This window comes from Pipra filicauda, unplaced genomic scaffold, assembly GCF_003945595.2.
Source record: "Pipra filicauda isolate LSUMZ 115617 unplaced genomic scaffold, ASM394559v2 scaffold81_size6448238_pilon, whole genome shotgun sequence".
NCBI classification, from domain to species: domain Eukaryota; kingdom Metazoa; phylum Chordata; class Aves; order Passeriformes; family Pipridae; genus Pipra; species Pipra filicauda.
In genome coordinates, this window is record NW_024104998.1 from 4,834,312 (window position 1) to 4,857,621 (window position 23,310).

The 23,310-nt window shown below is 38.2% G+C and overlaps 1 protein-coding gene across 1 annotated transcript in view; it reads right to left on the reverse strand.

The window, feature by feature from the left end:
- Positions 1 to 3,153: 3,153 nt before the first annotated feature.
- RP1 (RP1 axonemal microtubule associated) overlaps positions 3,154 to 23,310 on the reverse strand; it is a 109,195-nt gene continuing 89,038 nt past the window's right edge. Inside the window, exons 28-33 of the mRNA XM_039390437.1 lie at positions 13,556 to 13,710; positions 12,875 to 12,953; positions 9,749 to 9,830; positions 4,947 to 5,002; positions 4,761 to 4,793; positions 3,154 to 3,924 (exon numbers count right to left, since the gene is read on the reverse strand). Of these exons, the coding sequence (XP_039246371.1) occupies positions 3,863 to 3,924; positions 4,761 to 4,793; positions 4,947 to 5,002; positions 9,749 to 9,830; positions 12,875 to 12,953; positions 13,556 to 13,710 (467 nt within the window). The 3' untranslated portion in view covers positions 3,154 to 3,862. The remainder of the gene's footprint in view (positions 3,925 to 4,760; positions 4,794 to 4,946; positions 5,003 to 9,748; positions 9,831 to 12,874; positions 12,954 to 13,555; positions 13,711 to 23,310) is intronic.

Consider the following 23,310-nt stretch of genomic DNA (forward strand, 5'->3'; position numbering starts at 1 on the left):
GTCTCTAGGGCAGCAGGTCTATCTGTTTAGTTCTTCTCATGCAGCAGCTGGATCTCTGCCAGCACACATGAGGGGTATCCAAGCCCCTCAGCCACTCGTCTTCAAATGAGGGTCTTCCTCCGTGGGCTGCGTTTCCCAGGACAAAGGGCGCTATCACCATGTCATATCATGAAGGGGTCTTCGTGACGGTCCTTATCTTCAGGGGATTCACGTTCCCTACAGAGCTCTGTGCTCTGTCTCAAGCAGCAGGGGGGGCCAAGGTCACCCTCTCCGCATTCTTTCTCTGAGCTTTTCAGCTCCTCTCTGCAGTGCTGCTGCAGTTTTAGGACTTCCATTCAGTAGGAGTCCATCCTTTCCACTTAGGGAAGGTCACAAAAGGAGTTTGGGGTTTTTATTTCAGTTCTTACCCCAGCTTCCTCTCTGCTGCTCTCTCTCTCTCTCGCTCGCTCTCTCTCTCTGCTCTCTCAGACAACTCTGTGTCTTCCTTGCTCAGCTGCATGCTGTTTCTGCTGCTTATCTTCTGCTGGCTCTTAGCCACAGTCTCTGGACACTGCTGCTGCTCTGTCTCTGCTCACTCACGGTGGAGAAAACTTCTTTACCTTTCAGCTACAGGTACTTAGCCCAGACTTATGCTGTTCCAAGTCCCTGCAGCCCCCCCCAGCCAGGGGCTGGGGGGGCCCCAGAGGCCCCAAGGGGCTCCGAGCCCCTTCCTCGTGGCCTCAGAACATGGCTACCACTTCTACCACCAAACTACAACTAACCTTCTCTTCCGTTCTGCTTGTGATATGTTTATATTTTGCAGAAGCGCTCATTGGGTAAAACTTCAATGCTTCAAGGGTCACCACCCCCTGGGGTTTTACCATTTTATAACTGCAGGGGGAAAAACTGTTTCCCCCCACCACTGTTCTGCACATAGAAATCTGAGCATGGTAAAGCATAAAGTCAACATTTCATAATATAATTCAGAAAACTGAAAAAGGATGGGTTATTTTCTAGTTTTTTAGATCTGAGTAATTTATGTATTTTTAGAGAATTGCCAAATATTTTCTTAAAATACATTATTCCAGTTTATTGGTTTTTTGACTCTGGTGTTTTTTGGTCTTAAGACCTAGGATGACATTCACACTTTGCTGGATGTAGGAGTAAGTTGCTTATTTCCTGGAGATTGTAGAAATTTGTATTGCCTTGAGGCAGAGCAGTCAGTCTGCTTAATTCTTTTTCTTAGGGATTTCTGCCTTCATCTAGCAATACATGTTGTCTATGCTTTTTAGAAGTAGAACCATTCCACTTGAAATTTGGGAATTTTGTGATTATTCTTAGTCTATTAGCGAGTGCTTGCAAAGTAGGGAATAATTTTAAAACAGAATTAGTCATGGCAGTATTTACTGAATATTTTCTCTTTTCTTATGAATTTTCTATATGCCTTAATACCAACAACTTTGCACAACGCAAGAAGAACCAATCTAGACATACTTATAAACTGAACTCTGTTCAAGGATGTTGAACCACACTTCATTCACCACCCACAAAAGCCCAAAAAACCACAGGACACCCTACTGGAATCACATTACAAGAACACAGCTCCTTTAAACTGACTGCAGTGGGGACAGTATTGGAATATGTTGTGTCTTGACTTCTCTCTTTGAGAGAAAATCCTTTCCTATGTGTGAAAATCCACCTACTTTGAGGCAGAAAAAGAAAATAAATAGAGAAAATAGGAGGAGAAAGTAGTAAAATATCCCTACAATGTGGAAAACTTTTAGAGAGTGTTGTAAAGTTCCATTCTCCCTTGAATCAGCTTCATCATTTGAGAGCTGAGAGCACCTATCTGCTTTCTCTTCCAGGGCAATACACTTTCTCTTTTTACCTTGCATAAAATATACAAGGAGGAATCAGAGGAATACAAATAAATCTATGCCTATTCCTGATTTGCCAGAGCCTCTCCATAGTCTACAAATGTATAAAGGTTATTGAGGAAACTTGATATGGGCATACTGCATTTTGGCAGAATCCATAGCCAGCAGCAGCAGTCACAGGGATCTGAGATTTATGCTTCATTAAAGCTGGTATAATGCCAGCCTGGCTGACAAAGGACAAAGAGCCCTCAAGTAATCTATCCGGCAATGATGACTTTCAAAGTCTACTCTTTGGCTAGGTGGTTGAACAGGTTACCAGCCTCGTACAAAGTGAATGAGATTTCTGACCTTCAGAGTGACTTATAAAGTATTTTGTTCTATAACATTTGCTTTAGACCAGGCCTAAGGACATCAATCTAATCCTGAAAATCACCAAACAACACTGAATTACGCCAGTCAACTTTTTATGACTTTCTGTGAAGCCCACTTGTGGAGTGCAGCTCAAATAGAGTATGACTACAGGAATGCCTAAGATATTGGCTCCCTAACATCAGGACTGCTGCTTGCCTCTTATTCAGTAAAAATATATTATAACAACAATTTTTGCTTTCACTCTGAATGGTTCTGCTTATCACTACTGTACCATGTGAAATATTCACTGCTACAGATGCTGGGAGAATCTAAGGCAATTATTTTTTTCTTCCAAGACTCTCCATCTCTGGAGTTCTCATCTTCACTTATCAGCTCTGACTTAGTTCTGTGTCAATCTACCATGACACAGTGCCTAAGTACAAGACATCTTTCCAAGCCTCTGGTGGTTGTTACCCTCTTATAAAGCTCAGTCATGCAAGGCCCATGGCATCACCAGTATGACAACACAAATCGACGGATTAGTGGGAGGGGGAGATATTTCAGGCTCTGGGAGCCAGCCCATTACCTGGAAGGTGAATGCTCTTCCCCCCTGCCCCCGCCACGTGGCCTGGCAACCCCGTAAGGAGATCACACAGACCACCAGGGAGGGACGGACGAAAGAGGAAATTTATTGTGGGGTAGGGGTTTATAAGGCTTTTAGGAGGGTCAAAGGGGAACCAATTACAAGTTCAGGGACACAGAAAAAAACAATCAGGTAAAAAGTTAACAGCCAGTAGGAAGGGGTTAACAAAGACCAATGAGAACACCACAGGACGTCTTCTCAGGACACTCCCGTATGGGAGACAATAGTCCTTCACAGGGGGTGTCAGGAACACGGAGCAATGACTTTGCAGAAAAAGCAAAAGCCATTTTAAAACCTGTTTAAACCATATTGAAAACTTCTGTTTCTATAACATTTGAGCGGTTTTCTTCTTTTTCTTCACTAGTCCATCTCTGACAGGACTTCTTCCATCCTACATATGGCAAATCCATTGCCACAACAAATTAAATGGTGAAAATCCTGAGATCAGTCCTACTCATTATCTTTTTCACATAAGGTATAAAAGTCCAATCTCTCACCTATCTCAATTCCTCACTGGAATGAGCCCCTGAGTGAAAGAAAGATGGCTGAAGAGCAACTCAAGCTAAGCTGCATATAACTCAAACAGATAACTTCCTAAAAATGTTCTTCTTTATAATTTCATTTTTCAGAACCTCTGATCTCAACACTCTCTGGGTGCTACCAGACATCTTGACAGTGTGACGTATCAAAAGCTGATTAAGAAGAAGCCACTCCTTTCTCGTCATACCCAATATTTTGAATCTAACCACTGTTGACACTCGAGGCACTGAGCAGCCTGTGCATCTGTGCCTGCTTATTATAACATAATGAAGAATGAAGCTGCACTGGAAAAAATTTGAATTGGTAGTAAAATATAGTCTCTTATCTGAACATAAGGTGAAATAGATATCATGGTTGTCTCTCTGAACTGTGCACTTAGCAGAATGCAGAATCCAAAATCCAAGTCACTTGTGAAATTAATTTTCTATGTGGGAAAGCCTTTACTTACCTGAGTTCATCAGTCTCCTCTTGTCTAAGTTATGTTGCCATGGAACAATAAAACTGTTTGACTGAATGCAAATAATTTGATTTTCACTGAAATTGAAATAAGATTGAGAGACTAGGACTCATTCTACAGAAGGTAAGTCACTGTTTTAAGAGACAAATGTAAATACTACATTTTGTAGTTTAGTTTCTCCCATAAAATGCCCAGGCATGGTTGCACAGAATAGCCATTTACAGTTAAGCGTTCATAAAAATATGTGTGTCAGTCTGTGTCTCTTTTCTGGTTAGGAAGAAATGAGGAGATGGTATCTCAAATTTTAAACACCTGGGAGGAACTAGTGTATTACAGTGATCAGATTGTCTTTATAAGTATAAAACCAGAAAGCTAGGTGGGTAGTTTTTGGTTTTGTTTTTTTTTTTATTAATTCAAACAGATTTAGTCAACTGAATGCATATACTACATTTACCTTCACTAGAGGATTGGGAGTGTAAGCTGCATTATTTCTGGCTACTTTGGGATTTTGACCTGAAAATGCTTCTACTGACATTTCACAACACATTTTTCAACTTGCTGATGTTTGCTAGGGGACCTGTCCCCAAGTATTAAATGACAGTGACATTGCGGTAAACAAAACAACACTTGACTCTCTTCTCAGAGGAATTCCTTGTTGATTTCAGGTCAGAAGAGTAGAAATATGAAGAAAACAAGAAATGGTTTATATTTTTCTCAAGTGGTTATTGAGGTTAGTCCTTTCTGTAGACTGTTGCCAGACAATTTGTCTTTTTGTGTCACAGCTGATATGCAGTATAAAACATATACAAATGAGGTCACTTGCTTACATATTTGTCTCAATACTGATTTGCAGGTTAAATTCAAACAGCAAAAGCTATGATATAGAAAACACTGGCTAGAAAAAAACTCTTACCTTTGAGGAACGCCTTCATTGAACTGCCATCCTCTGAAATATGAACAGGAAAACTAATTGGAATGAGCTTTATTATCACTTTTCTTCTTAAGTTATGGTCTTATCTGGAAGGGTTCTTCTTAATAACTGGATATTAAGCCTATAATATAGTTCTATAACACAATTTTTCTTTAACAAAATACTTACCATTGGCAGTTAGCTCCCTTTCAGTTTTCCCATCATCTTGGCATTCATCTAACCATCTTTCATTGCAAAAACAAAAATAATAAGATTAATAAAAACTATTAGTATATTATATGTGAGCTGACCATTACCTTCTGTCTCCAACAGTATTTTTATACTTTGTTTATCAAGTTATGCCTTGAAACCTAGATCAAAGTTTCTTTTATACATTCATCACAGTTAGTCTTATTCATGTTAGAAGAATTTGGTTCAACCTGCTCCAGGCAGAGGAATTCTCATCGTAGCTGTGCGAATACTGTAGTATTATATGAAGTATATTATATGAAATGCTAATTATTTACTGCTTCAGAGATTCAGCTGTATATTTGAAGGGGTATATAACCTGCAGTGATTAGTTATATTCATTGTACTGACTGATATATAAAATGATATATAAAACCTGCTAGTCTGGAAGTTTCTAAATCTTTTGCAGATCTGCAGCAATTAACTGAACTTCTCTTTTTACTTTTCTTTTAAATTGATGAATTTTAGCAGCTTTCCTGCAATATCGTTTTACTGCAATATCGTTTTACTCCTTCAGTTGATCCTCCATGCTCAAATAGTAACCCTTCACGGCCTTCAACAATATCACTTATTTAAAAATAAATAGATACATGTTTACTATCAGTTTCTATTCTATTGACTCCATATTAATGTTGCATTTGTTAAAACCCAAGGATTCACAATATATTTCACCTCTTATGTGTAACAAAACTCTATGAATAAATATCTTATGCATGAAGTCTGAACTCCACTGTATTTCAACTACTGTTGTAATAAATAGCTTGATTAACTTTTGGGACCTATCTCCTAATTCTGTCCTAAGAAAGAAAAGATCAGTAGTAGTTTCTAAAAATAGAAAGCAAACTTTGACACATTGGCAGCACACTTACACTGCAGGCAAACAATGACAAAATTCCTCTGGTTCTATGTGTAAAGTCCCTAATCTTTTTCTAAGATCTTTACAATTTCCTCTTGAAAAGGCAGCCCAATGTTTTTATTAAGAATTCCGCTCTTCAGAGAAGTCTCATAAGTTCTCCTTGAATCTAAAGAATCAATTTTCTCATTCATCTCTGCTTCCAATAACCATCTTTAATGCACACCAAACCATTTTAAAAGCTTAATACCCAAAAAGAAAAGCTAAACCAATAACCTGATCATTAGAATGATAGTCCTAAGAAGAGTAAATGGTTCTTAGCTAGTCATTTCCAGGAACTTTGCAAAAGGAAACCCTGTGGTGTTTTTTTGTAAACAGGTAGGATTCCTAGAACAGGAGAGCTATCTACTAAACCCCTGAAGATTTTCAAGACTTAAAGCACAGTTCCCAAAATAACATGAAAACTATTTTAGCTATGTAACCCAAACTTTTAAGTTCTGGAAACCACATACTACAGAATATAATTATCTGGATCTAAATTACAATTCTTCAACTTATTTCTATTGTATTAAAAACACTTATGCATAAATAACACACACAGATCCTTACTTTCCTCTATTGGCTTATTTTATGTGGGTTTTTTTCTGCTACAGCTGTATTATTCAACTCAAAGACAGCCAAAATGTTGCAGTTGCCTCAGATAGTAAGAAACTTTGAAAGAATGGACTGTTTAGCAGTTGTTAGAATTGAGAGAGTCGAATGTTTTCTAATTTTGTAGATGGTAGCAAAATTTTAGACCTACTAAAATAGAAGAGATTTATTCTACTTTAAGAGGAAAAGTTAAAGATCTTTCCAAAGATTTCCAGGATTTCAGTGACAGAGAAAGTGACCAAAATCAGTGCAGCTAGATCTTAGAATAGAATCAGAGCATCGTTTAGGTTGGAAAAAATCTTTAAATCATCAAGTCCAATCATTAGTCCAGCACCACCATGTTCACCACTAAACCATGTCTCCAAGTGCCACATCAACACATCTTTTAAATACCTTCAGGGATGGTCTTCACCACTTCACTGGGCAGCCTGTTTCAATGCTTAACAAGCCTTTTGGTGAAACAAGTTTTCCTAACACTCTTTCTAAACAATCCCAGGCACAACTTGGGGCCATTTTCTCTCATCCTATCACTCGTTACTCTCAGGAGAAGAGACCAACCTCCTTTCAGGTAGTTGCAGAGAGAGATAAGGTTCCCACTGAGCCTCCTTTTCTCCAGACTAAACAACCCCAAGTACCCTCAACTTCTCCTCACAGAGCTTGTGTTCTAGACCCTTCAACAGTCTCATTACACTTCTCTGACATGCTCCAGCTCCTCAACGTCCTTCTTGTAGTGAGGAGCCCAGAACTGGATACAGGGTTTGAGATGCAACCTCACCAGTGCTGAGTACAGGGGGGATGATCAATTCCCTAGTCCTGCTGGCCATACTACTTCTGATACAAGCCAGAATGCCATTGGCCTTCTTGGTCACATGGTCACACTGTTAGCTCATGTTCAGTCAACAGATGACCAGCACCCCAAGTCCTTTTCCACCAGGCAGCTTTCCAGCCACTCATCCCCAAGTCTGTAGCATTGCAGAGGGCTGTTGTGACCCAAGTGCATCTCCCTCAGTACCCTTCTGTGAATCACATCCAGCCTCACAGCCTTGTACATGGCTAAGTGCTGAAGCAGGTTGCTATTTCCCATTGGATTGTGGGGGATTCATTCTGTTCCCTCTACCTTTCTTCTAGCTCAGGAGACTGGATACCAAGAGAACAACTGGTATTACTGCCAAAGGCAAAGAATACATTAAGTGCCTCAGCCTTTCCCTCATCCTTTGTTAATGTTGACCCTCACATACAATAAAGGAGGAAGATTCTCTTTAACTCTCCTTGTGTTTCTGCTGTGTGGGTTTTTTTTGTGTTAGTTTTGTTGTTTTGGGGGGTTTTTTGTTTGGTTGGTTTGTTTGGGGTTTTTTTTGTTTATTTTTCTTTATTTGGTTTGGTTTGGTTTTTTTGCCTTGCACAGCAAGATTAATTTTTAGTTAGGTTTTGGCCCTTCTAATTTTCTCCCTGCGTAACATCACAACAAGACTCTCTGTAGTGCTGAGTTGCCTGCCCCTTCTCCAAAGGTCATAAACCCTTGTTTCATTCCTGAGTTTCAGCCAAAAATCTCTGTCCAGCCAGGCTGGTCTTCTTCATCCCCAGCTCATCTTGCAGCACATGGCAATGGCCTGTTCCTGTGTCTGTAAGATTTCCTTCCTGAAGAATGTCCAATCTTCCTGGTATGCCTCCCAGGGGATTCTGTGAACCAGTCTCCTAAACAGGCCCAAGTCTGCTCTCCAGAATATCAAGGTGGCAGTTCTGCTCTCCCTTACTTCTCTGAGGATCAAAACCTCTTATAATTTCACCATTTCTGTGTCCAAAATGGCCTCCAACCTTCACATCACTCACCAGTCCCTCTCTGTTCACAAACAGCAGATCCAGTGGACATCTTCCCTAGCTGGCTCCCTGACCAGCTGTGTCAGAAGGTTCACTTCTATAAACTCTGGGAATCTCCTAGACTGCTTCCCCTCTGCTGTGTTGTATTTGCAGCAGACACAAGTCCCTCAGGAGAACAAGGGCCAGTGATTGTGAGACTTTTCCCAGCTGCTTATAGTATGTCATCTGCCTCTTCATCCTGGTTGGGTGGTCTATAACAGACTTCTACCATGACACCTGCCTTGGCCATCTCCCTGATTCTTGCCCATATACACTCTACCTTATCATCACCATCAGCAAGTTCTAGACAATTGTGGTGGTTTGGGCTAGGCCTTCCTTGGTGACCAGTTTGTAACCAAGGAAGGGTTCAGATTTACCCAGTATTCCCTACGATTTTTACGTAAAACAGACTATAAGAAGAAAGGAGGAGTGGCCTTCGCTCTCTTTCCTTCCGGCAGCTTGGAGGTGCAGGTTCCCTGCTGTTGAGTTGCCGTGCTGGGGAGCGAGGCCTGGTTAGGCCTTGCTGACCTTGGGAGACGGAGGTTGCCGGCGATCGTTCCGGAGCAACTCTCGGTTGTCCCAAGGAGAGTAGTGAGCTATTTTCTTTGCTAACTCTTTTAGTTGTTAGATATTGGGTCACTAATTGGGATATATATATTTTTTAATTTAGTTTTGTTCCCTTTCCCTTCCCCCTTCCCTTTCCCTTGTGAAATTGTATATTTTAATTGTATATAAGTGTAAATATATTTATATATCTCACTTTGGTTGTCTCTCTCTCATTTCAGGTTTTCTTAGTTTTTTTTTCTCCCTCTTCTCCCTGAGGTTTTTTTGGGGGGGGGACTTCTGGTGGTAAGGTTTGGAGACTTGGCAGGGAGCCAGCTTCAAACTATATCAACAATCAAAACACTTCTTAGCATACAGGGTTACCCCATCACCTCTCCTTTCTTGCCTATCCCTGCTGAAGGATTTATAGCCATCCATTACAGCACTTCAGCTGTGTGAGTCATCCCGCCATGTTTGCATGACTGCAGCTGTGTAATTTCAGATCTTTATATACAATACTTCTTAAAAGACTGAGAACTAAAAGCTTAAGTAATTTCACATGGTTTCTGTATAATTTAGATTAAACAAAAAGATCAATGCACCTTTCCTCTTATGAAACATCTGGTTTGGGGCTTTTTTGCTTCAGGCTATGACTCCCTCCTATGTCAATACAGCAAATTTGTTTCTTGCCTTTGATCGCAAAATTTTGCATCCCTTGTATGTTGAAAAACTCTGGTACATTGCTCATACACCTACGTTGTTTGCACATATCCATTCTGCTATTTTTTGATTACGTTGCTGGCAGGTAACAAATTATTTTTCTCCATGAATGGCATACCTATTACAAGGAAATACAACCTCCTGAGCTTCCTCTCCTTCTTTATGTTTGATGACAATCTTATCCAGGAACCATCCATTGCCTGTGTTGAAATGACAAAAGTTTATCATGTGAAATCATGCTTTTTTGTTTCTTTTTAATAAATTTTAAGAAAAAAAGCCCAGATTATATTTTTTTAGCAAAAACACAGATCATATTAAGACATACCTCAGCTAAATAGATAAGATATATCAACAGAATGAAACTTTATTATTTTGTATCTCTTGTAAGAGATGCAATTCTTTTCTACCTGTTTTAATTTTAAGTGGGGGGGATTTTTTCTCTTCAAGATAAATACATGCATACATCTCTGAATTGTTCGCACTGTTCACACCTCAGCCCATATCTTTGGATTCCTTGTAATCAGACACAAGGATGTTGAAACAAATCCATTTATTCACACAAATCAAGATTTGTGTGAATGCTGGAAATTTTGGTCCTCTGTGAGTGAACACCTTATTGCATATATAAAAATACTATATTAATTAACAAATCTTTAAAACTAGTGCTGCCATGGAAATGGAGCAGGACTGCAGCCTTGGTGGGGCTTTGTATGTCCTGGTGCCAGAAACTGGCAAAACTGAGGATCCAAGGACCCAGGAACAGCATCCAGATAGACTGAGTGCCTAAGGCCAGTTACTGGAGGTCTTATACGACCATACTGTATAAATTTTTTATATTTGACGTTGATGGACTGTTATTCTGATCAGCTGGAGAGGGTAACAGGATAAGGCCATTGTTACTATTTGTGTATGGGTTGAGTTCCTGTCTGTGTTTGTATGTATGTCGACTTGGAACACATGCTCAGCCTTGCTACCAGTGCAGCCGGCAGGCATGGAGCTGTGCAGCCTCACTTCTGTCAGGCTACTGAATTCATCCTCTGCCTAACAGCAGTAACCACTGGCACATCCATGCTGATCTTTCAGATCACTTCCAGTAACCATCTTAGTGACCAGTATAATTCTCCTTGCGACACCCTTCTCAAATATCCTGTTCTCACTGCTCCTGCCAACTCACAACTTGTCATATTGCTTACGAGGTTTTGCGTGACTCACACCATTACCTATCAACACATTTTAGAAAAACAACATGAGGGATGTTTTGGTCAGAAGAAACAATCATCCTATTTATTCTCATGCTCTGCCTCTCTGGCTGCATCTGAGTCTGGAAATCCCTATAAGGCAGCAGTTTCTGTCACACAGGAAGGGCATGCCCAGGCAATGCATGGAACAAAATGGCATCTCCCTTTAGGATTTCAGGTCCAGGGCACATTAGGACACTTTGCAAGCTACTTCTGTCACCCTCTTACACCTCACTACTCTTTCATCGGAAAAAGCCTATTAGGCTGGCCAAGATGAACTAGCGATCAGACAGGTCAATTTGAAAAAGGCCAAAAAAGATGAAAGGTACTGCCTGTGTAAATATATAGGCACATATGGAAGGTTTCTATGGAGGAAAAGCTTCTTTCAGCAGGTAAGACAAATCACCTAGTGACTCACACCAGGCCAATGCCCGAACCCTGCTTCTAGGACAAAATTCCTTTACTTTCCTCATTCAGTGTCTGTAGGAGAAGATCTGTACCCTGCAGTCTAGGAACTCTGAAGAAAACATATGTTACAGTATCCTTCTAAATCAAGACTAAGGACCTTCCTGTCCTGTCACTCAAGCAAATGATAGGATTAGAAAAAGGGGTAGTCCCATCTCTAAAGGTACTCTCTTTCCTCTCTCTCAACCCTCAAGTGGATGAGCCTCTTGGTGGTCTCTCCCCTGAGTCACCATCCTTTTCCAACTCTCAACTCCCCAGTAATCTCAGGTCAGGTTTATGAGGGGCTAGTTTTGGATGCAGTTCAAAAGAGGTCTGTGAGATCTGTCTGTGATAAATACAATGAACAACCATCTGAATTACCGAGGCATAAATTTCGTTACAGGAAGAATTCAATCCATTGTCCTGTTTAGACAGTCCTCCAAACCCATGGATTTGAACTCGGGTGTCAAAGAACAGCTTAAGATAGCTGAACTGAGTTACAGATTTACAATTCTTATCCTGTGATAAGGCTGAACTGCCTATTAACAGAGAGGTGAGGGAAGAGAGCATGGTACGGGATTCTGGGGAATAGAGGGAAGGTGGGTTCCACTGCACTGTTTTCTGTGTTATGTCTTGGGCTACCAGGATGTGAAACTCTCATGTATACAATCACACATTTTGCTGAAGGCAGAAAACTCTAGAGAACTAGAATGCCCCATCCTAAGGCTGTACTATTAAGGCTATTTCTGTAGTAGTCACAGGTCTGCTCAGAGCCTTAGGCAGTACAGTCAGCAAGATGGGTGTTGCTTAAGGCCATTTCAGAACAGAATAGGGTAAAAGGTATTTTCTAATCTGTTATCAGTGTGGCCCCGAACTGCTTTAAAAATCCTTCTCTTCACTTAGCTTATTCCTAGATATTAATCTGTAAACATATTTTGAGTATTTACATCTTCAGTGCTTTTAAATGCTAGTTTTCTCTTCATTTACATCATGCACACTTCAAGGGCCTGTACTGAAAATTCATCTCATCACCAAATTTTCTCTTTTTTCTGAAAAACCTACAAGCCAAATGTAATGTCACTCGCTGGAGCAGCTCCACATTGACTCACACAGATTAAGTAAATAATCTAATCATCTGCTGTTCCCCAAAGCAGCAAGGACATTATGCTAGAGCTACTCAAATTTTGTCTGGTAGAAAAGCAGCTGCTGAATATCTTTAATTCCATTCTGGCCAGTTTTCACTCTTTGTCTAATAAAGGATTGTCTTACCAGTGTGAGACACACTTTTGAAAGTTTTCTATATGCAAATAAATAATGCTTTCTTATAAATTATCTTGAAAACAAAGAGTGGAATGACAGCATTTGAGATTAAACTCATGTCCATTCTTCTGTCCATTACTATTGTTTTTCATCATCCCATCACAGTGATCAGCCTGCAGGAAAACTTTTTATCACTGCAAGACCTTCTGTCACATTTTATATGAAGGATGCAATATAAACAAAGTGCATTGGTTTTAAAAAGGGCTTGAAAACAGATTGGTCTCTAGGAAGTTAAATCCTACCTGGACCAGCTCCATCATGGCTAATCAGAACTTTCTCCAAGTCTCCCAGTGAGACAGCCTTTATGCAGAAAATATCCATCTGTGGAACCATACAAGGAAAATGATAAAGGTCTTGAACACAGCTATTGCTTTGACTATAACAGAGTAGAATAGCTCATTTTTCCTCTCTCTTTCTTTTTTTCTTCTTTTGCAAAATGAATATAGTTGTTTTATACTGGTCCTGGTCAGACAGTGAGGATCCTTTAAATCTTTCTGAGTTGAATAACACCTCAATTCCTTTGGCAAGACACAATGATCAGGTGCAAATAATTATTTAGTCATCTCTATATCATATTTTCTAGTGCTATCTGCCTCAGCAAGACTAGAAAACCTGGGATATGGATTTAGAACTTGATTCTAAAATTCATGGTGATCTGTTCAGGAGAATAAAAACTATTGTTACCATTTTATCCATAGAAGCAACACAAACAAGCAAGAATACTCAAATTCTACTATTTAATGCTCTCAGTAAATGATTGATTGAGCAGATAAAAGTCATCCATATGATGTAATTATGTAAGTAATTTTGAAAAAAGAAAATGGTAAATGCTTAAATAAATCTTATAAATAAAAGATATTTACACTTGTTTGCTAGCCATAATTTACTCTTATTGACCAGAAGTAGCATTGTTTTTACTTCACCTGTCCACGTTGAAATTTTACATTATTATTCTTAGATCTGTGGAGCTTCCTTTTGCCAGCATCTCCTCTTATCCCAATGAGGTTGATATAAACGTTGGAATTTGTTTCAGCACCAAGTTCAGCACCTGTGTATACATGGACCTCGTACACCAACACTAGAAGAAGAAAAAATTTGAGATTATCCTTGTAGTTTTCACAATTCTAAAGTTTTCTCATCAAAATTTAGCCTGAAGATGGCACAGATTTTCAAGTTTACAAGTAGCAACAGCTATCTGTGAATTTTTCACTTCTAGCTTCAAATCCTTTTATTCTCTTCACAAAAATATGAAAACACCAAGCTTCAGAAACCACAGGATGTTGAGCAATGCTATGTATTGCTTGGCAAAGCAACTCATCAAATAAGTGTTCCCTCGTACTCCGTTTCCTTCTCTCAGTCGTCGTCGATTATTCGTGATTTCAGGACCTAATTCACAAAGTCTTTCTTTCCAAGTTATCTGGAGACCACCTAATTGTGCCTAGTTGTCATCTCAAACAATAGCTAATTTTCACTGGTACCAAGGCATTTTCAACCTCCAGATTTGTGCAAAACAATTATCTGGGTTGTTAACCTTCATTTCATCTCTTAAAAGAAGAGTAACAATCACAAATCCTAGTGATTTTAGATTTTCACCTCATATACAAAGGTTGGCAAGCAGATGAACAGGCTCCCTCACCTATGAAAAATGAACAGTCATCTTGCTTTTGAAGATTTCAACATTTGTCACTAGTGAATGATAACACTTTCAAAACCAGCTCTCAGCTAAAATATATTTACAACTTTTTAACGTCTCTCCTTCTAGTCTTAGTCTAGTGTTACACACAAAAAATATACATGTGTCTTCAAAGAATTCTGGAATACAATTCAGAATTACTGTATTAACATGTTTTCTACCACACTAATATTATCTTTATAATTATCCAGATATGAAAATTTATTTAAAAAAATTATTTGTACTGATCATATAATATTATATTTTATCACAGTTTTTCTTATTGTGACTTTGAAAAAAAAACAATCCTGTTTGAATCTTAATGGCAATTTTTCCATGCAGTGTTTTTATTCTAATCACAGCTGGCCATTTCTGCTGCTATGTAGTAGATCACAGAGGAGATTACTGCTTCATTAGTGTATAATTTTAATAGTTCTTGGGAGTGAAGAAAGGTAATTGAAGCCCTAACAAACACAATTAAACACTACATTTAAGGAGGAACTAAGATGAAAACAGATATTAAAACAAAATGCTTGAAACTGGACAATATTATTCAAAAACTAATTAAAATACTATTACTCTTAAACCACCACATAGCTAGTAGAATTGCCATAAATTTCTTATTCACTGGATCCCAAGACAGCTTATAAAACTCAGACATCACATCATCCACCGTTACTCAAGAGCAGATATTTCTGATTCCCAGTGGAGAAGCTAAAACAGTAGTAAAATAATACTGCAAATACTTTAGGAAAAAAAATACCCCCACATCTATCAAAAGATAGATTTTGATGGATAGACTGTATGCTTAAGCAAATTAAGGTATTTCTTTTAACCTGTATTAAATCATCCTGAAGTAGCAAACACAATGTCTTAAACTCTTTATCACTGTTGCAACTGTGACTCAAAATATCAATGATGTTCCTGGATCAGTTTTGTTTTTTTCTGTAGCTTCAAGCACTCATTGCAGCTCTCACATCCATGCCTTAGTGTACCAACACCAACCATGACATACAATTGATCCCAATAACACACACACACATCAATTAAAAAATTTGACAGAACATAATAAAAATTAGTTTCAAGGTTTTCAACGTTAAAAAATCATGATAAAACAAATAGTATATATGAATGGCAATTAACAAAGATAAATCGACCTGATAAGTAGCATAACTGAGCTATATATCCAAATTGCATTTTATATCATAACTCCTAGTATAATCATAACTGGTCAAAGGGCAGAGGATAAGGGGTGTTTGGAAGTTTGGAAGGGGAGAGGTCACGTTTCCAAAAAAAAATGCTAACAATTATATTAATCTGCAAACAGCCTTTTTAATAACAGGTCTGTACTACCCATGGAGCAAGATTCTGCAGATAGATAGTAAAAGCAGGACCATATTCATATGAAGTCTCCTCCATACTTTTACACACTCACATTCCTAGTTTTGAAATTGCAAAACATCTGTGGGAGCAAAGGAAAGAGTATAGACTGTTTTATGTTATGACTGTTTATGTACAAAGCCTGGTATTTGTATTACTTACACCTACAAAATCTTTGTCATGATCAAAAATAAAATTTTTAAGTAACTATAAGATGAATTTTAAAGTACATTCAAGGCTTTATTTTAAGAAGCCCTTTAAAAATAAATGTTTACAAAACCAAAATACCAACAAATACTTTCATTTCTGGAGGGAAGATACACAAGAACAGAACAAGAGGTAATTATAACACAACATGAAGATATTAACAGATAAATAAATTACAGTTCATTTTATAGCACTGTGCATCTCTGTGGCAACTAGAGAGATGATAATGATCTAATCAAATACTGCTTTCCATTTCTACAAGCCTAAATAAATCAGTCTGACGTATAAAATATGCACATGTTGAATTTTAAAAAAACTGGAAAATATTTTTCAAAGCTCCTTGTGTCTATACATCTCTCACCATCTGTAAAATGTTAGGTCTGACATTTATTTAGTCTACACAATCTACATTGTTTATATATGAACCTTCTTAACAAAAAAGACCAGTTTGCACTTTAAATTTTTCTATAAATCAATAATACATGCTACTATATTAGAACAATAAAAAGAATGTTTATATCCCTTAACTGGAGTATGTGCTGCAAAGCATTTCACAGGAATCTCACAGAAATTTAACCAAGGAATATATTCTCCAAAACACACTGCACGTGCCTACTTACAACATACCACTATGGTGAAATGCTTGCACATTCATATAAACATTCATTAAATAGGCTGTGGAGGTTAAGCCTTTTCTGTACAAATGAAAACCTAGGCACAGACTAGACTGAGAGGATGCAATTTTTTCAAATTTTGTCAAGCAGTTCCTCTAGATTGCAGAACAGCTACAAAAGGTCCTAGGGTTAATGGCTCCTGAGCTACAGATTGCTTAAACATAAGAACAAGAAAGATGGTGCCATTCTGTAACAGATAAGACAAGGTACATCAATTGTTTGATGAGCACAGGGGACAATACAACCAAATCTGGATAACGAACCTACCTACAGAATGTACTGCTGAGACAGAAAGACTCACCATATGTGCAATTCTTCTGTTTGTACCTTTCTGTATATTGCTCACAAAACACAGTTTTTTGTGTAGAGAGTAAAATAAAAAGATCCTAGAAAATGCATTCAGACTCTGTGACTCTGGTTTAATTTCTTTTGAGTAACTGACCTATTCCAAGCCCCCTGCTGCAGGCACATCTGAAATGGAGACCTGCTTCACTGCAGGAAGAAAAACCCATCCCAAAACTCAGAATTAGAACTCTATGGCCCATCCCCTATTCTATAGTAGTAATTTCATTTTACTCTATGCTGATTCAGTGAAACTACACCAACTGAAAACTGGAGTGACAAAAAAGAGAGGCCCATAGCCAAAAAAAACAAAGGAAGGAGAAAGTTGAAAATTATATCATAAAACCAAACACTCAACAAAAGTCAGGAAACAGTGTTTCAGCATTATGAGGGACCCGTTATACTCACATCACATCTATACATCTGTCCAATCTGGAGCACATCAAAGTAACAGAAGAAACATCTTGGGAAACACAGTAACTTTGATAAAGGATATAAGAGGATTAATTAATACAGAATAGTAGGGGAAAATCTCAGATAGCACTCAGTATAAAAGAAAATGACCTTTCAGAAAATAAGTGACTGAAATCTTCAAATTGCCAACAGGGTAACTTTAGATAAGCACTATAACCAAACAGAAAACTCTGCAACATGAATGCATGGACAAAAGTTGAAAAAAGGGAAATAAATTTTTTTCAGGCAGAGGTGGGGAGCTTCTAAAAGGCAGACATTAAAGCAGTATAATAACTGTGTTAAAAATAACAGAATAAAATATATTAAAAATACAATAGGAGTCACTGAGCAGTCAAGTGTAGAAGTACCAAATTTCTACTTGCTCAATCTATAAAAATGCTACCACTACTATCTCTTGAGATACTATCATGAGGCTTCAGGTGTTTTTTAAATCCCAACTCCAGATTCTGGTATCTATTGATAACATAAGAACATGAACTACCTTGGACAAAGAGGAGAGAGAAAGGAAGTTTCCTTGGTTATGAAGAAAAGTAATCTAAGGGCATACTAAAGGCAACATAATGCAAGTTAGAGAACCTTTTTTCCAGACTTCTTATTCTGGGCACCTGAATCAGGGTTTCCAATATAGAAAGGTGATATATTCCTGATCATTTACCGATGGTAAGAAAGAGTTTGGTCCCAGTTTACAGGCACAGTATATAACTACCAATTCCTTCTGGAGAAGTAATGTACAGAATTCAATGACTTATGACATTTTCTTTTGAAAAATATAAACTGTAAGCAAACATCACAGGTTGCTTTGCATTAAAGACTGACTTAATATTTTGATATGTTTTGGAAGAAGAAAACAAACCTAATAAAGAACAATTTATTTTTGAGAATGTGAAAATGAAAGTTTTCATTGCAGAAATACTGGTCTTTTTCTGATGACTTAGTATAAACTCCTGTCCCATTTTCAGCTCTTTTCAAAGTAATTCTACTAAAAGAGAAGTCATTATTTTAGAATTCTGGTTAAAAGCAGATGAATTCAAGACAAATATATTTATCATTTATTACTCAAAGTATATTAGATAAGCATCCTCCATGTTACAACTATCTGTGCCTAGTGACGTGGGTGTGCCTGCAACCGCACCTTAGTTTGAATCGAGGAACTGAATCCCCTCTTTCCTTCTTTCTGGTGTGCAGCATGGAGTGGTTTTAGAGCAAAAAAACAGATTCTTTTTAGATAAAAATAAACCAGATAATACATTCTAGGAACACAATGATGAAAACCTTGCCAAGAATTGGCAGTCAGTCTGTGGGAGCTTTCCTCTAAACTCTTATAAAGAGGACAACGGACACTTAACTAACTGGTTTTTTTAGCACTAAGCGCTTCACTAAGCAAATTCACTCCCACCAGGTTGCTAGTGTAAACAGAAAAATTGACCAAAGTGCACAAAAGCTAGAGAGATGTTAAATTATACACAACACTAAAATTGTCAGACTCTTTCTATTCAGTCCTCCCTTAATGATGGCATTCCAAGATAACAGAACAGCTCCAGGTTCGGCCTTTTTTCCATATGACATGCCCACTTCAATTAAATGGTCATTTTGGCTCAATCTGTCAAACAGCAAGACTGAATGTCTGTGGTTTTACTACTTGGTATTTACTACCCAGGTTTCACAAATAGTGTTTGGCATTTTGCCATGACAGAAGGGTAAAGGTTGGTGAGCGCTAAGGCTAAAAGGCAGCAAAGTCTTAATGGCTGATTGTGGTTAAGAAGGACTATCTTCCTCAGAAGTGGTGCATATATTATTTGAGAAGACACAAATATAAAAACAATATCAGGTGTAGACATTTAAATTAAAATTACAGTTCTCACTGTAATCTCCACTAAATGGTATCTATTGTCCACTATTACTCTTTGGAGCAGTAGTCTAAAAATATATATATTCTTCATAACATGTAAGAAAATTATCAGCTTTGAAAAAACACACTTACTAATGAATTTTACAATAGGAAAGAGAAGCTTGACTATTTACCTATGTAGTTGGTGCCTCCTGAGTGATAAAACAGGGATAAAAATTTTGTAGAGCTAACACTTGTGTCATTACTATTTGCTTTGGTCGTCTTTTGCATTATTTCAGTCAGTAGGCATATCTAAACTTTCTATATTTGCCTGCACATTTCTCCAAGTGAAAAAGAATTCTAAATATTTTGAGCTGGAATTTTTCCTAATTCAGTCTCAATATTTGTCTTTTATCTCGTATCAGTACAATTATTCCTTCGATTATGTGAATAAGAACAGAATACATTTACCCATTTATATTCTCATTTGAAGTTTATGTTCATATAAACACAACAGTAGAGAAAATTCAACACTTCTTGTATCACGTACCCCTTCGGTTCAAAACTTCAGCCATATCTGAAGACAATCCATGTTAGAATGTGTGAAAATATTCTGCACATTCACGAAAGAACACAGGTAGATATTGGCAGGGGGCAGTCCAGCTAACACCCTGCTGTGGCTTCTCCCAGGCCTATCACAGGAGCTGTCAGCCCACAGTCTGATGTGGAGTCATCTCTACAATCACAGGGGCACCAGGACAACTTAGAGAAAGGGACACTCTCTTCCAACCCCTTCAATGGTGTCCCAGGAGAGCCTCAGTCCCAGTGTCTGGGCATGAAACCCAGCGCAGTGAGTCAATTTGGAGTATCTGCCATGCTTCTGGGGTTTGCTCTCTAAGGGTGTCCAACACAATATAGGGCCGAGGGGAAGAGAATTTTGTAATTACATAGGATTTATGAGATGTTTAGGGGAGGAACTAAAGACAGGGAAAGACATGGATCTCCTTCTCACTTGGGGAGGAACAGGTGTTAGAAAACAGAGGGATCAGATCTGTGCGCACACGTGGGTAGGGGGTCTAAGTGCCAGTGACTGGACTGAGACCCAGTTGGGGTCATGGATGACGGCAGCTGGAGATACTGAAGGGAGCAAAATTGTCAGTGAGTGAAATGGGACCAGGGGTCAAAAGCCCATGTCTCTAAGTGCAGGGCCACATGAGCAGCTGAATGGTAGAGGGACCATAGGAGTCCCAGTCAGCTGTCAGACACACCGTGAGGTGCAGGTATCTCTAGGGGTGAGACCTGCTAGGGTGCATGTGTGTCTCAAAGGGGCAGACAGCTCTGTGTGTGCATGCGTGTGTGCATATGGGAGAGGGTCTGTACCAGCAGCTGCAGCAGGGCTGCAGCTTCAGGGTCTCATATGTCCATTTGCCAGCAAATGGGGAGACTGGGATTCAGGGGCAACTGCTGAGCAGAGAGAGTGTGTGAGCCCAACTGTTGGAAGCATCTACCATGTACACATCTATACACGTATATAGTCCCACTAGTGGATACCCATCCTGGTGAGCTAGAGAAGGGAGCCGGATGAGGCTGCTGGTGCGGTGTCTGTGCAACCATCTGTGCAGCTGGGCATTATATGTGGTGTATACATGTGCTCTCTCTCTGTGTGCTGACCAGAAGCACATGCTGAGCCTTGCTGCTGGTTGGACCTGGGGCCATGCAGCTGTGGCACCTTCACCTACACTGAGCTGTCATATCTGGTCTGATTCTCGTAATACTCCTGTGTTATAAAGCTAAGTCAAAAGCACTCAAAATAAGGTTTCTCTCTCATTTTCATTAAGTGATACTTAAGATTTAACCAGCTCAGGGCATGATTACTAGTTTCCAATACCTATCACTTAGAAAATAGTTGAACAATTTTTCTTCTATTTTGTGCATCACAATGTAACTAGGCGATAAAACCCTATCAAAACAGCAACAAGTAAACAAACTTGTAAAGTTTGGTAAACTAAAAATATCTAGGACTACCAGAAAAAACAAAACAAAACAAAATGAGGCTGCATAGAAAAATCACATGAGAAAACCAGGTTGGAGCAGACCTCCAGGGATCATCCAGTTCAACAGCATGCTTAATTCAGGGACAACTTCAAAGATAGATCAGGTGAAGCTTTTTAAATCTCCAGGGCTGGAAAAGCAAAAGAGAGGATGTAATAGGAAGAGGAAAAGGAGCCACAGACTTATAAGCCTTGGCAATGTGAAAAAAATAAGAAAAGAGGGGAACACAAATGCAGACATATATTGGAGGGTTAAGAAACCTAAGTTAGGAGAGGAATCTGAGACTGGTGTGATGGAGAGATTGAGAAAGAAGTGAAATCATCACTGAGAGTAGGAGACCAGATTAGTATTAATTTTTTTAAGTGGCTGAGGGACGGTCAGAAAAACTAAGAGGGGTTACCATGGTGAGAAATTTGGATGGAAAAGAAAAATATTCAAAGAGGAAGGTGAAGAAAAACTAAAAGATTCAGGAAATAAATTCAGATCTTAAGAAGAGATGCTAGAAAAAGAGAAAGCCAAGGAATCAAAAATCAGCTCCAAGGCTTTGAGTCCATATTGGTTGCATAGTAGACTTTTGCTGGGGAAAGGGAGAAAAAGAATAAGATAAAAATTACCCTTTCTTCTAAGAGGGAAGCTGACCAATAGGATAAGTGTTAAAGAACAGCAGTTTAAAAAAAGTACAAAAAGTGCCTTTTGTCCTTAGTTTACATTTGTTCTTTTTGTTTAAATTTTCTAGGACATCACTTTTATAGTTAAACAAATCTAATATGACCAGAGGATAACAGATTGAATTGGAAGTACAGGATACAAATTACCAAATAATATCAGATCATCACCGAGTAATTAGCAGTACATCGTTTCTTCTGCTGGAGAAAGTGACTTGATGCGATTTGTACAGTACTTGTAAGCAATTAGCTTTTAAATGAAAAATGCAAATGGATAGTGTTTTATTTGCTTGTTCTTGAGAAAATAAGTAGGAAATCCTTTGGATTCCTTTCTGAGTTTATATTGATGTTCAATTTAAATATGCCTAAAATCAATAATTAATTAGTAAATCTTAAATTTTCAGGAAATTTCCAAATTTTTCTAATGTATCTTTTCTTACATACTTGAGACATATATTTTAATTAAGATAATGTTCCTGCAAGCATAAGAAAATATACAGTAATACAATAATTAGAGTAAATGAATGTGCTGTTTTAAATATATTCCCAGCCTTTGATAGAACTGACTTGATTTTTCATGTAGAAATACTTAATTGGAGTGCACCTACCAGAATATTAGTACTTCTCTATGAATGGGTATCTCAGACTACATAATGCAGATTTGCATTATTGATGTTGAATTGATTGTTTGTATAACTTAATTGGTTTCTGCACTATTTTCCTATTGCCCCAGTATACCACATATATGCCACTGTGAGTGTATTATGGTACTGTGATACATGTTAATGGTCATAGGGCCTGATTCATCCAGGTCAGTCCTATTTTTTCAAATCTTTTTTTGAAGTCAGTAAATATTCTGCATAGTAATTTTTAAAAAGTGAAGAAAATAAAAAAAATACCAGAGGGAAAATGTGAGCTAGCTCATACATGTTCCTCAGCATCTTCTGGCCGTTCTAATAATACATTCACACATCACAGTCTTAATGTTTTTTTTCAGAGAATTATATTCTTTTGACTTGAACGTTTTCACTTCTTTGGTATTTTCTTCTGAAATGATTTGTCACTAAGTGCATGATGATATTTTTTTATGTTCAAACACTGATTCCTTGCAAAATTCACTGCATCAGTTTGAATGCAATTCACTGTATGGTAGCACATATCTATGTAATGTCAAACATTATTGGCCATCAGCTGCATTGTTGTCATTCTGTGCATAAAGAGAATTCTATTTAAAAAAAAAAGAAATCATGCTAAGCGATTATACCAAATCCCGGCCCAGGACTTTTTAAACAATAATCTTATATGATGGGCTATTTCCTACTTCACTTGAAGAAAACAAAGTGTGTCGAAGCTACCGTAAACTTTGAAGTACCAAAGTGTCACC